Source organism: Protopterus annectens, chromosome 6.part1, assembly GCF_019279795.1.
Source record: "Protopterus annectens isolate FY-2018-M chromosome 6.part1, PAN1.0, whole genome shotgun sequence".
In the NCBI taxonomy this organism is placed as follows: domain Eukaryota; kingdom Metazoa; phylum Chordata; order Ceratodontiformes; family Protopteridae; genus Protopterus; species Protopterus annectens.
The window spans coordinates 3,821,687-3,835,893 of NC_056738.1; the positions used below are offsets into that span (position 1 = coordinate 3,821,687).

Sequence of the window (14,207 nt, forward strand, 5' to 3'; positions counted from 1 at the left end):
CGCAGAGTGTCATTGACTGCACACTTGTTAAAGCCTGAAAAGAGCATCTTTACCAGTTTGTGGCTGAATCAGCTAACAATGTAATCCTGGAATGTGTAATGCAAATTGTTATCTCTTTGTACTACAGTGGCGGCTCTGAGGACACTGTTTACTACATATGTATGAGGCTCAGAGAAGGGTTCCTTGGAAGATCAAAGAAAACGCAATGTAGATTTTACACAAAGCTCTTTATTGGATTTCTAGTCAAATACAGTTGTTTAAAGCCGTATGAAATAAAAAAAACAGGATATTAAATGATATACCTCAATCTCAATATGCAAGGTATGTATAGTTCAGTAACAATTATTATACAGCACTCCTGCAATTACCACATCACAAACTAATAATCTCGCCTTTTTGATCTGCTTGGTATTTGATTTTTTTTTGCAACTTATCTGTGTGCTAGGAATTCTCATACATAAAGGTGAGACTTTTTTGAGTCATAAATCATGGTCCTTTAGAGAATCTTGATGACATACTTGAAGTGCTGTCCCTGTCATTCTCTTCAAAGTAGTTCTGTTCTATTCGCCTGCAAAATGCTATCAGGTTACCATGGCCCTTAACTTTATCACAGAGTTCATCAGTGGTAAGCTGGGTAGTGAGAATTGTGTACAGATGTCCGAACACCAATGCATCCAGTTCAGTTGGCCTACAGGGGGGAAAACAGTATTAATTTGTTATGAAAAGACAAAAGTATAAGTGTTCTATGAACAATTATATAAACTTCAGCAAAATTCTGCGTCTAGACAAAGTGTATTTTAAAGTGATAACAGTCTGCCACAAAATTATCTGTTTAGGGGGTCATGAAGAAACAGTACAAAATTAAGTTAAATAAAAAGACAGACGCAGCAGTATGTTTGTTGCCAACAGATCAACTGTTGGCATTCTGCAACCAAATTAAACAACTCTCCATAGGCTTTACAGATGCACAAGCTCTTAATTTTTATTACCTCAATTTATTATACCTTGCCTGGGCTTCTGACAAACTCTCCTGTCATTACCAGATTAATTGCTGTATCCCCAGTGTACAGAAATGAAAGAAAATAATTTAAAATAGCTCACTTAAAATGTATGTAGGGTAAAATGTTTGTGACCACTGCTATCTACTTTTTACCCTTCAGTTTAAAAAAATGGAACTGGGAACTAGTTCTCTCAGTCTTCCCTGCAGCTACTGTGCATAACAAAAACAGCCCTTAAAATAGAACACTGCACTTCAAACAGCAACACACATCCCCTTTGAGTCTTTCATTTAAAAAAGGCCTGTAACAATGAGAAAAGAAACTACGTGGTGGCAGCATTTGCTAAATTCCTTTTGAATCAAAGGCTAAAGAAATGGAAATAAAAATGACAGCAAAATCAAAGGAGTACAGTGTTTCCTTAGAAGGACAGTCCTTTGCCTATAGCTGTACCTACAGGCTATCAATAATTTGACCTTCGTGAACCTACCTACTGGAGTGAGCAGAGGAAAGAAACTGTCTTCAACATTTCATGAAGCCAGTTAAAGCAAACCATTCTTTGACAGAACTTTTGCACTAGAATAAACTATTCACAAACAGCTGCTTTAAAAGACAAATGACGAGATGTCAAGCAAAAGGCTTACTAGAGTTCAAAGTAGGTAGAAGAAAATTCATAATCAAAACTTTGGGTACTACTCTCAACAGTTTTGCTTGCAGCACATAAAAATGTATATCAAACACAGCATTCTACATGTTTTTTGTATGTTTGGATAAAGATGTTGCAATGTTTTAACCTGAAAATGGAATTGTGACAATTACTCTTTGCACATTCTGTCGGGCCACTAGTACAGTGCCAAGCTACATAATCAATGAGAAACAATGAAAAAGTAATTTACAAGCAACAGCCATAACACAAAGGAAATTAAACATAAGACACCTGTTTACATCAGCAATAGGTCATTACTTCTATGACAGAAGTAATGCAAACTTAAAAATAAACCTTTACGTCAAGTATGACTGAGGACAACATTCTAATTTCTAAAATGTACCTGCCACCAGCATGTGGTGGCACAGCAATTCTATAATAATGACACACTACCAGTATTTCTATTTGTTAGTGTACTAACCAGGTAGAATAAATGGTCTAGACAAATCTCTTAAATCTATAAATGGGGCTACTTGTCCAAAACAAGTCCTTTTGGATCAGTTCACTTAATCGGTTAACAAATGAGTTATTAAAAATAAATAGACACAGCTACAGAGTCAGACTAATTCTCAGTACAGAAGTACACAGTTCTCATACAAAATAGGTAAAAAAAATCTATAAACTGTATGTTAGCACTTAGTATGTTCTGCTACTGTTACATATGTACTGCTGATTTATTCAATTGCATAACACCACCGGGTGGGCTAGCCTGGTCACGGTAATTCATCTGTAGCACTCACTTGCGCAGACACACACTCGCACCACGGTCACTTTAGAGTGCCTAATCCACCTATTGCATGTCTTTGGAATGTGGGAGGAAACTGGAGCACCCGGAACCCACACGACTGCATGGAGGACATGCAGACTCTGCACAGAAGGCACCCCAGCCAAGACTTGAACCGGAGAACCTCTTGCTGTGAGGTGACGACACTAACCACTGCAGCGTTGCTACCTCACAGCAAGAGGTTCTCTGGTTCAAGTCTTGACTGGGGTGCCTTCTGTGCGGAGCCTACTTGTCCTCCCTGTGGTTGCGTTGGTTTCCTCCAGATGCTCCGGTTTCCTCCCACATTCCAAAGACATGCAATAGGTTGACTGAACACACTAAATTGGCATAGGTGCGAGTGTGTGCACGAGGGAGTTGTACGGATGAACTACCACAGCAGGGCTAGCCCACCCAGTGGTGTTATGCAATTGAATAAATCACCAGTACATATGTATCGGTAGCGGTGTAAAACTTTGGCTTGAAATGATTGTCACTGGTGAAGTGACACCCCAACCCCATGTGTAAAATAAGAAAAAGGGGTTGAGGATGGATGGATGGATACATGATATATCTGTATGATATTTTAGCCTTTGGCCCAGGTCCGGTCTGAAAAGAGTCCTTAGACTAGTTCACTTAGCTGGTTAACAAAAGTCGAGAAAGAATTAAAAAAAAAAAAAGAATTACTGCATTTCAGCAATTTGATGCAGCCAAGTAAAAGCATTCCATGTACTGTAGCCTAAATAAGTAACAAATGCAGTCAGTGGTAATAAGAGGAATACTGATGAATGCTTCTTAACCATGGCAGAAGCAAATGGCTTTTATCAGTCGAAGGATTTCTGGAGTCTTCTGAAAGAATAAATATCCACTTGTACAAACTGCAAATAAATTCATGCCATTACTTTGATGTAGTACTTAAACAAGGTTTAGAGTCAGCTTCTAATTTTGCCCTGTTACTTCTGCCAATAGAGGATTCTCATACGCTCTAAACTAAACTTCTAGGCCCAAGGGGTAGACAAATACAAGAATTCTGGATTATTTAATCTGAATTAAAAATAACCAGAATTTGCTTGAACTGCAGAAGCCTGCTCGTCCTCCAGGCAAACACCTATCATTTTCCCTAGCTCGCCTCTAGAACTCCCTGACACCTCTTATTCGCACTACTGACAACCACTCTACCTTTAAGACCCTGCTTCATTCTCATCTCAAAACCCTCTGGGAACGTTCCTGCTGTCGCCTCTTTTTTCCCCATTTCTCACACTCCTTTACTTCTCTCTTCTCTTCACCATACTGAACTTCTCTGACTACTACCATCTTCACTTTTTTTCATTTACTCCTACTCTTTTTCTTATTGACCCACCCTTCTTAGATTCAACAATTAATACCTGTTATCCCCCTAGCCTACTTTAACTCTAAGATTTCATGTAAAACTGTAATGTCAACCCTGTGTGATTTCACATTGTAACAAATCTAACAGAATATGCACAGATGGATTTTTCTTATTTCATCTGACGTGTGTGTGTGTGTGTTTGTGTAATTTTACCTTTTGCTTTTTTGACTGTACTTTCACTGCAATCGTGGATTTTTTGTCATGTTGTGTAATACCTTTGTTCTTCAATAGTATTACGTAAATGTAAATGCATTGTCTTCATATTATGTTGTTGTTTATGGAACTTTTCTCCCCGGGACTCCATTGAAAACGGGCCCTTCTTGGCCCAATGGACTATCCCGGTAAACAAACTGTAAAATAAAATAAATAAAAATAAATTCCAGCTGTCACATAACATCACATTAAGTTAATCAAAACGTATGGTTACCAAGTCATTGTGGTGCAATAAAGGTTCATAGGTAAGTACTAGGCTATCTGCCCAAGGGCATCTATAAGCCTAGCCAGAATGTGTTGGCTTTTGCCACCCCCTTAGATTCGTTCCCTGTGCCTCGGTCCAGCAGAGCCATTAGTTCCCTATGCCTCTGTCCAGCAGAGCCACTGCAGTGATCCCCGGGGTAAATTTTCTGTTTCTCATCCACTCGTCAAGGTTTCTCTTGAAGAGTGTTTGCCAGGGGCTCTGCCTAATGTAGATTGGAATCATGTTCCAAAGCAAGGGGAGTATCTGGGACAGGAATCTATTCCTCCAGCACGTCCTATTTATCATTGTGGTGAGGTTTAGATCTCTAGAGTGCATGGCTCTTGGGGATTTGTTTTTTTTAGGTGGAGCATGTCCATCAATTCAGAGTTGGGCATGGCCTTGTATGTCAGGCAGAGATCACCTCTGAGTAAGCAGTATGCAACTGAGTACAGCTGGAGTTTCTTCAGTCAGGCTGCATAAGGCATCTGTTTGAGACCAGTAATCCTCTTGGTGAGGTACTTCTGTGGTCTTTCCAACTGTTGCAGGTGTCTTGTAAGGTACATCCCAAATGGGGCGTTGTACTTTATGATGGGTCTGATGAGTGATGAGTAGAGGGGCACAATAACCTCTTTTGTTCTAGATGCAAACCCTTTTGTGATTAGGTGGGCCACATATAAGGATTTTCTAACCACTTTGGCAATATGATTATCAAAGGAGAGATTACTATCTACTTGAGTCCCCAGATCCCCTATTACATTTTCTGTACTTAGAGGACTACCAAGTATGTGGTAGTTCGCAGGTACTTTGTTTTTTCCAAAGAGGATGACTGCACTTTTTGGCATTTAGCTTAAGGCCATGATTTTGACACCAGATATCCGTCTCAGTGAGACCCTTCTCGAGGATGTCTGTATCAGCTGGAGAGTCAATTATGGCCCCCAGTTTGCAGTCGTCTGCGAACTTGGTCAGCCATAGTTCTCCTGTGCTTGCCTGTACCTCTGAGAAGTATATACCGAACAGGAGGGGTCCCAGGACTGAGCCCTGGGGGACGCCACTTGTAACTGGTTTAGAGTCGGACCAAGAGCCTGCAACTCTCACCGTGTGGGTTCTATCCATGAGCCAATTGGCAACCCATCTCATGACGTAGGGGTTTATGTTCAGGCTGGTGAGCTTGTCTATAATACCAGAATGGGGAATGGTGTCGAAAGCCTTTGCGAGGTCTAGGTAGGCTGTGTGGACCTCCTTTCCCTCATCTAAAGCTTGGTAACTGTCTCAAAGTAGTCCACCAGGTTTAGGAGGCATGATCTGCCCTTAACAAAGCCAAACTGGGTAGGGTCCAGTGTTTGAAGTTTCCCAATGTCTCTGTTAATGAATTCTATGATACAGTATACTACAAAAAAAGAAGCTATGTCTTACCATAACTTTCAGTCTGTATTGTTGATCCTCGTTCAGTCATTACGTATGGGTATCGGTTCCGACCTCGGAACCGAGCCGGCCATTTTCCAAGCTAGCGTCAGCTTCAAACTCTCGAGCTAAACTCTTACCCAAAATCCACCTCTCCCTGTTACCTCAGATTGAGTTTGCAAGTCAAAGAAGGTAGAGGCTACCTCTGGTCAAATAACCTAAGAGAACCGGATGGTGAGATCCACCAGAAACCACAGGAGGAGGAAGGAGGGAGGGTCATAATGACTGAATGAGGATCAACAATACAGATGGAACATTATGGTAAGACATAACTTCTTTACCTGATGTTAATTCTCGTTCATTCCTTATGTATGGAACAGAGCCCCCAGATACCTCTATTCCTGGGAGGCTCTCATGGAAGGACATTCCTGAGCACCATAGAACCAAAAGATGCCCTTCCCCTACAGGCTAAACCCAATTTGTAATGATTGATGAAGGTATGAGACGTAGCCCAAGTTGCAGCTGCACCGATGTCATGTAAGGAAGCTCTGGCATGGAAGGCAGCAGAAGTTGCCACCAACCTTGTTGAATGAGCTTTCATGGTAGTAGACAACAAGATATTACGTTGTGTATAAATGAAGGTCACACAGTCCTTCAACCATCTAGCTAATGTGATCTTCGCAACAGCAGATCCTAATCTAGGTCCAGAAAAGGCCAAAAATAACTGGTCAGATTTATGAAAGGACCTAGTCCTGTTTATGTAAAAACTGATTTGCCTGTGGATATCTAGGGTATGTAGGCAATACTCTCCTCTGTTTGAATAATTGGGAAAGAAAACTGGCAATTCAATGGTTTGATTAATGGACATTTCAGAGATCACTTTTGGCAGAAATGATGGATTAGTTCTCAGAGACACTCTATCTCTATGAAAAATCATGTATGGACTCTTGATACGTAAAGCTTAAAGCTCAGAAATACGTCTGGCAGAAGTAATGCTGACCAAAAACAAGGGTTTCCATGACAAATGCTTGAGGTCGCAAGAGGAGGCTGGTTCGAAAGGTGGCATTGTCAGAGCTTGTAGAACTAATGATAAATCCCAAGGTTGAATAGGTTCTTTGAAAGGTGGCTTCAGATGATTCACACCTTTTATAAAGGTCTTGCACAACTTGTGGGACATACGAGAGGAATCTTGGACATCCTCATGAAAATTAGAAATTGCAGCCAAATGAACTCTAATGGTAGAAGCCGATAGACCTGATTGGAAGAGGTTGACCAGATAGTCTAGTATTATTGACACTGGTGCTGAGAAGGGATCTATTTGTTTATCTTTCAGCCAACAGGTAAATCCTTTCCATTTGCTCAGATAAGTAATTCTAGTGGAAGACTTATGAGATGCAATGAGAATGTCACGTACTGGTAAAGAAAGATCATTCTGCCTGGCAATCAGGGGAACTGGAGTAGCCAAGCATTGAGCTTCAGGCTGTTCAAGTTGGGATGAATCAGGTTCTGTGGATGTGAGATCAACTCCAGGGTTGGATGGAGAATCCATGGTCAATCTAGTAGGTGAGGCCAAAGGAAGGGAACCAAATCTGTTGAGGCCAATATGGAGCTATGAGGATCACCTTGCTCTTCAACCGACGGGATTTCTTCAGAAACTGGGGAAAGGGTGGGAATGAGTAAAGATGACCTGGGGCCAATCATGGACTAGAGCGTCCCTGGGTAACTGTCCCAGAGGGGCAATCAGGGCGAAGTAGTTGCTGCATTTGTAGTTGGTCGGGGATGCAAAGAGGTCGCAGCAAGGACGGACCCAGCGGTGGAAGACCTCCGCCACTATCAAGAGATTCAGGAACCACTCGTGAGGTTGAAGAATGCACCTGCTGAGTCTGTCTGTTATCACGTTGGAACTCCCGGGAATGTGCGTTGCTAGAACAAAACGGTTGGTAGCCATCACTCATTGCCATATCCTCATGGCCTCTTGACAAAGGGGGTAAGATTTGGTTCCACCTTATTTATTGATGTACCAGACCACCTCCATGTTGACTGACTGAATCACAATTGTCCCAGACAGCAGCAGGGGATGGAATTCTTGCAACGCCAGAAGCACCGCCCTCAGCTCTAGAACATTTATATGCAGATGGGCCTCCAGTTCGGACCAAGAGCCTTGGACTGCCTGTCCCTGACATAGCCCCCCCCACCCCATCAGGGAGTCGTCCATGGTCACTATGGCCTTGGGTTGCTGGGGGAAAAAAGGGCGACACCATTGTGACAGATTGTATGTCATCCACCAATTTAAATCCTGTTTGCACCTGTGGGTTACTTGAATCATGGCTGAAAGACAATGCTGAAAGGGATACCATTGGGTGAGCAGTAGCCATTGTAGAAGCCTCATGTGAAACCTGGCCAGGAGGATAATGGTGATGGAGACTGCCATGGAACCCAACAGCTGTAGAACCAAGTGAGTCATGGATTTTTCCCTTGAAAGTATTGGAATCAGTTGTTGCTTTATCCTTAAACTTCTGTGCTCTGGAATGGCAGATCTGCAGTTCTTTGTGTCCAAGATAACCCCTATGAATTCTGTCGACTGAGATGGGGTGAGATTGGATTTTTGCCAGTTTATGGTTATGCCTAGCCTTTGTGCAGTGAGGAGAGAGTATGTCAGGGCTTCTTCCAATAGATGTCTGGTGGGGGCGGAGATGAGCCAGTCGTTTAGGTATGGAAACACCTGGAATCCTTGTAGTCGCAAGTGAGCTGTGACAACTGCCATGCACTTTGTGAACACTTTGGGGGCTGTAGAGAGTCCTAAGGGCAGTACTCTGAACTGGTAGTGACTGGCTCCCGCACGGAAAAAGAAGAAATCTTCTTGATGGTCTGTCCACTTTTATGTGGTAGTACACATAGGTTCATAGGTTCATAGATTAGTACTAAGCTAACTGCCCTTGCGAGCCATTTTAAGCCTAGCCAGTTATCCCTTGTGAGACTCAAACCCTGCACCTTGTGTTTGTAAGGCAGCCACCTTAACCATTAGGCCACCCTTCCATCTTGAAGATCTACTGAGCACATCCAATCGTCTTTTTCCAAAAGCGGGAGGATAGACTGTATTATGACCATCCGGAATTTTTGTACTCTCACAAACTTGTTCAATAAACAAAAATCCAAAACTGGTCTCCAGTCCCTCGTTTTCTTTGGCACCAAAAATAGTCTTGAGTAGAATCTGGATCCTATCTGGTCTGGAGGGGCTATTTGGATGACTCTCTTTCTTAGCAGCTTTTCTATCTCTAATGCTGCTTCTTCCCTTTGACTGGATGGAACGTCGGGATGGTTTTTTGAAGGAACGAGACAAAGATCGAAGGGGATATGATAACCTCTGGTTATAATGCTTTGTACCCAAGACTCGGTGGTGATGGTTAGCCAGGCAGAAGGGTACAAGGAGAAACGTCCTGCAACCACCTCCAGAGGAAAGGAGTTGGGCCACTCTTCAGGAGCGCAGGTAGGATTGGCCAGGGAAAGAATCCCTGGAACCCTGGTTACGCAGACCCCCTCTGCCCCAAAGGAGCGTCTTCCCTGAGAGTTTCCCCCTCTGCCTCTAGGGGAGAACTCGGCCTGTGTGTCACGGAAAGGAACCTGATATTTCTTGAACCATATCTTCCCACTCTTTTGGTTTCGGGAGAAAGCACGTTGAGGGGAAGAATAACGGACAACAATGGCAAAAAGGGTCTTACCGTCCTGTTCACATCTGGCCAGTGTGCTTTTAACTTTGGGTCCAAACAAAGAGGAGGGCTCAATGGGAGCATTAAGAAAGGAAGCCTTAAAGGGTTCCACGAAATTGCACAAGCGCATCCATGCGTGTCGTCTTAAGACCTCAGATGAATCCCCTGCTCTAGCTACTCCTTTTGATGCGTGAGATATCAGTCGCATAGAGGAGTTAGATATTGACTCAATGGTAGCCAGCTGAGAGGCCACTTTGTCATGGACCTCATCAGACACGGCACCAGCCAAGGTTTCAGAGAGCTCAGAAATCAGATCCCTTTGAAGCCTGGTAAAGTGTGCCATATAATTTAGGGACCTGATAGTAAAGGTCGCTGATGCAAAGGCGCACTTCCCTATCCTGTCCAGGGCCTGGGACTCTCTGTTAGGTGGATGGACAGTCTGGCTCTCTTCTTCTGCCACATCCTTTTTTGTTGCGGCCGCCACCACCAAAGCATCCACAGGAAGACCTTTTGACCAATGGGGATCCGTAGCAGGAGGGGGACAAAATCTTATCTGGGTAATAGCTTCGACGGTGTCAGGAGCCTTCCACTCATGCTACACGATAAGCCGGACAAGTTCATCGGCAGGTGGAGTAACCCAGGAGGTAGGGGGCTGGGCGAGAAAGGCCTGCAGGAACACAGATTCCTCAGAGGTCGGATTAGAGGACTGCCAGTCCTCTCTGTTTCAGGATTTTGAGGATATCACCAAAGGATACCTCAAAGGGTGACAGACGGGATCCTTCCACCTCATCAAAATCTGTCTCTTCAGTGAGGGACTCCTTTGTGGAGTCCATGTGCTTCCTCTTACACAAACTTTTCCAGTGAACTTCCTTAGCGGGAGAAGCTGGGGAAAACTGTGGAAAAGGGGTTTCCTGTGGGAATATGTTCTGAGGCCCTTGCACCCGGTGTCCGCTCAGTGTGAATTGTGAAACCAGTGTACCAGAGGAGGGCGGAGGGATAGACAGTCCAGTATCGCCAGCAGCAGCGAAAGCCTTCTCCATCTGTTGGAAGGCTGGTCCACCTGAAGAGGAGTGAATGTCTAGGACAGGTGTCACCCCTCCCCTAAGTGGCTCAGCCTGCTGACCAGGAGTCCCTGGATGGCTGTGGAGCATCAAACTATGCGTGTCACAACTGACATCCTGGGTCGTAGCAAAACTTTCCTGCCACAAAGGCAACTGTGGTTCCTTAGTGAGATCTATAAAGGGAACCGCAGAAGGGGAAGACTGTGCTATATCCATGGACTTCAAAGGCAATGAAGGTGGAGAATAAGAAGAGGTCTTTGGAGATGGGTGATCACCTCCCAAGGAAGGACAGTTCCTGGGGGGTGGGATACCTCTGGCCAAGAGTACCTGGTCCACAAGATGCAACACATCATGTTCAGAAAGGCTTCTAGTGGACCTCACGGAAACTGAGGGGGAAACAGGCCTGTCCACAGAAGAGGCAAACCTGGTGCCCATCTCACCAGTCCGCGCCGAGAACAACGGTGCCAAGAGAGACTGGACTACAGGAGTCTGCACCGAAGAAGTCATCAGTGCCGAGGTCATGGTCTGCACCAACACAGGGATCGGTGCCGAAGTGGTTGTCGAAACCGAAGATGGAACTGACAAAACTGGAGTCAACGATAAAGTTGTCGGTTCCGAGGAAGATCTCCGAGCCAACGTGGTCAGGGTCTGCGCCAACTGAACAGTCGGTGCCGATACAGTGGTAACAGTGTGAACCAAGGAGCCCCTCAGTGCCGATATAGTGAAGGCTGCAGGAGAAGATGGAGCCGAGATCACTAACGGAGCCGAAGGCCTCGGTGCCGGAGGTCTAGGCACCGAAAGCACTGGGGCTGATTAAGTGAACTCTGGAGCCGAAACTTTAGCCTTTTTAGGTCTTTGTTGGCGGGTGTCCCCAGCTGGGGACGAAGGCAAAGATTTAGCCTTGGTAGGAACATCCAAGATTTTCTTATGGGTTCTAGGAAGGGTTGAGGCCTCCGACCCAGAAATAGCCTCTTAAAAGGGAGATTTTAAGAAGTCCCTTTAGTAACAGCTTGTTTTTCCTTTCCAACAAGGTTCTATTTAAAAAATTCTCAGAAATAGTACAGGGAGGCTCAACAGACAAATGGGATGCCCCCAACCAATAAACGCACAAACAGTGTGCATCAGAAGTAGGTAGTTTGTGTCCACAATCAGAACACTGATTAAACCATGGACTACCTTTCCTATCTGCCATAATAGGCAAAATAGAAAGCAGAAAAGGGTACTAGCAATGGTACAAAAGAATACCCTAAGGTAAGAGAATAGGGAAGAATTACCAACGATGGTAAGGGGAATTTACCTCGTGGTAAAAAGATAGAGAAAAGAGAAGAAAAACCTGAAGAAAGTATGATTGGCTAGATGTGATAGGGTAAGAGACAATGAAATAGAAACGTTTCTGACAGAAAAGTAAAATAAATGATTATTAAACAACAAACAACTGTACTTAGCTCAAGAGAAGCAGCTTGACACGACCGAATGGCAATGCGGCAAACGAAATCTGAGGTAACAGGGAGAGGGGGATTGTGGGTAAGAGTTTAGCTCGAGAGTTTGAAGCTGACGCAAGCTTGGAAAATGGCTGGCTCGGTTCCGAGGTCGGAACCGATACCCATACGTAAGGAATGAACGACGATTAACAATATCAGATCACAAAAATAAAGTGTTTGCAGAGCAGCAATGTTAGTTATACTGCTAAAGGTTGAGGACAGGAAACAACAGTCCAGCTGAGCAAGCAGGACCTGTCTGTAAACGGCATTTCTAGAAACTGGCAGTAGGAAACTACTGATTTAATCTGAGGAGCCTAGCTGTTGAAGTACTCTTTATATTGACCTCCTCAAGAAAAAGTACAGCACCTAACCATAAGCCTAACGACTGAAATTTTGATCTTGTTCTGGTAAAGTGCATACACTACCCTAGACAACGAGGTTTGGGGAGGCATAGATAAAGCAGAGTCTTGGAGTCCAACTATAGCAATGTACGTTTAATGAGACAGTAATCTTTTGAATCAATGTTTGACATATTTATTAGGATAGTTTGTCAGTGATAAAAAATGTATTAAAAGTAGCCGACTCCAAATCCAGCTCCAGACAAGTGGAGTACCTCAGGGTTCAGTCCTGGGACCGCTCTTGTTTGGCATCTACTTCTCTGAAGTACAGGCCAACACTAAGGGACTCTGGCTAACAAAGTTCGCAGATGACTGCAAACTGGGGGCCATTACTTGAATCCCCAAATAATGTGGATATTCTACAAAAGGGCCTTACACAGATGCTTGGTGCCAGAGCCATGGGCTCAAGGTTAATGCCAAGAAATGTACAGTTATCCCCTTTGGGAAAAAACATGCACCCATGAATTACTACATAGGTGGCAGTACACTAAATACCGAAAGTGTGATGAGAGACTTAGAGACACAGGTGGACAGTGGTTTCACCTTCGATAACCACATCGCCACAACAGTCAGGAAATCCTTCTATGTGGTACACCTCATCACTAAGGGCTTTGCATCCAGAAAAAAGGAGGTCACTGTCCCACTGTACTCATCCCTCATTAGACTCATTATAGAGTACCACCCCATTTGGTATGTACCTCAAGACATTTGCAATAGCTGGAAAGGCCGCAGAAATACCTCATTAAAAGAATCACAGGCCTAAAGCAGATGCCCTATGCAGACCGTCTAAAAAAACTCCAGCTATACTCTGTGGCATATCGTCTACTCAGAGGCGATCTCTACTTAACATACAAGGCCATGTCAAACCCTGAGCTGTTGGACATGCTCCACTTAAAGAAATTCCAATCCCTCAGAGCTACATGCTCCAAGGATCTAAACCTTGTCATCACAATGAACAAAACATGCTGGAGGGATAGGTTCCTGACCCAGAGACTCCCTGTACTCTGGAATAGACTGCCCATACATGTCAAGCAGAGCACCTGCTTGGCCCTCTTCAAAAGGAACCTTGACGATTGGATGGGAGATAGGAATTTCACCCTGGGGATCACGTCAGTTGCCCTGCTAGACAGGGGTCCAGCGAAGTAAATATTGTGGGAAGAAATATCCAGGGAACTGTTATGGCTAGGCTTTATAGGCCCTAGGACCGATAGCCTAGTACCAGCCTATGAACCTATGTGATAAACACCACCAAATAAGTGTAGAGATTAATACTGAGTCCAGTTAAGTCCCATGTCAGGTTATTAATAAAAATGGAAAACAGGAATAGGAACAAAGCAGACTTTTAAGACTACTGGATAAGTACCTGTTCTTTCATCAGCAGACTCAGAACATCCTCTTGAGTTTACTCTTAAATGAACAGAACAGACAGATGGGTCTCATGGACAAGGTAATGTCATAAAACCATGCAGCTCCCATACTGAAAAGGTGGACTTTAGTTGGGTCTAGTTCCTGGGACTTTGGTTTTGTTGCTACAAAGTGTTTTCTTTGAAATTGCACCAGCAGTTTCAAGCTCTCTTCAAGTTATAATTAGGAAAGTACAGTTGTGTACAAAACTTAGATGAGCAACAGTAGATGTTCGAACAGATCACTGTTGCAGCACTGCTGACTTATGGGACGTAACCTGCCAAGAATACTGTAAGTCTGGCCAGTTTACAAAAACTTAAGTAGCTTTCTCTCACCCCATACATCTAATCTATGCACAAAACTACATGATAGTACTTAAGGGACGTACTGGCATGAAAATCCTTGGAGATATCTTCCCCAGGAAGGAAGACCACTGCTAATGCTAAA

At 43.9% G+C, this 14,207-nt stretch overlaps 1 protein-coding gene across 1 annotated transcript in view; it reads right to left on the reverse strand.

The window, feature by feature from the left end:
* Window positions 1-208: 208 nt before the first annotated feature.
* MTX2 (metaxin 2) overlaps window positions 209-14,207 on the reverse strand; it is an 802,678-nt gene continuing 788,679 nt past the window's right edge. Inside the window, exon 10 of the mRNA XM_044075432.1 lies at window positions 209-688. Within this exon, the coding sequence (XP_043931367.1) occupies window positions 487-688 (202 nt within the window). The 3' untranslated portion in view covers window positions 209-486. The remainder of the gene's footprint in view (window positions 689-14,207) is intronic.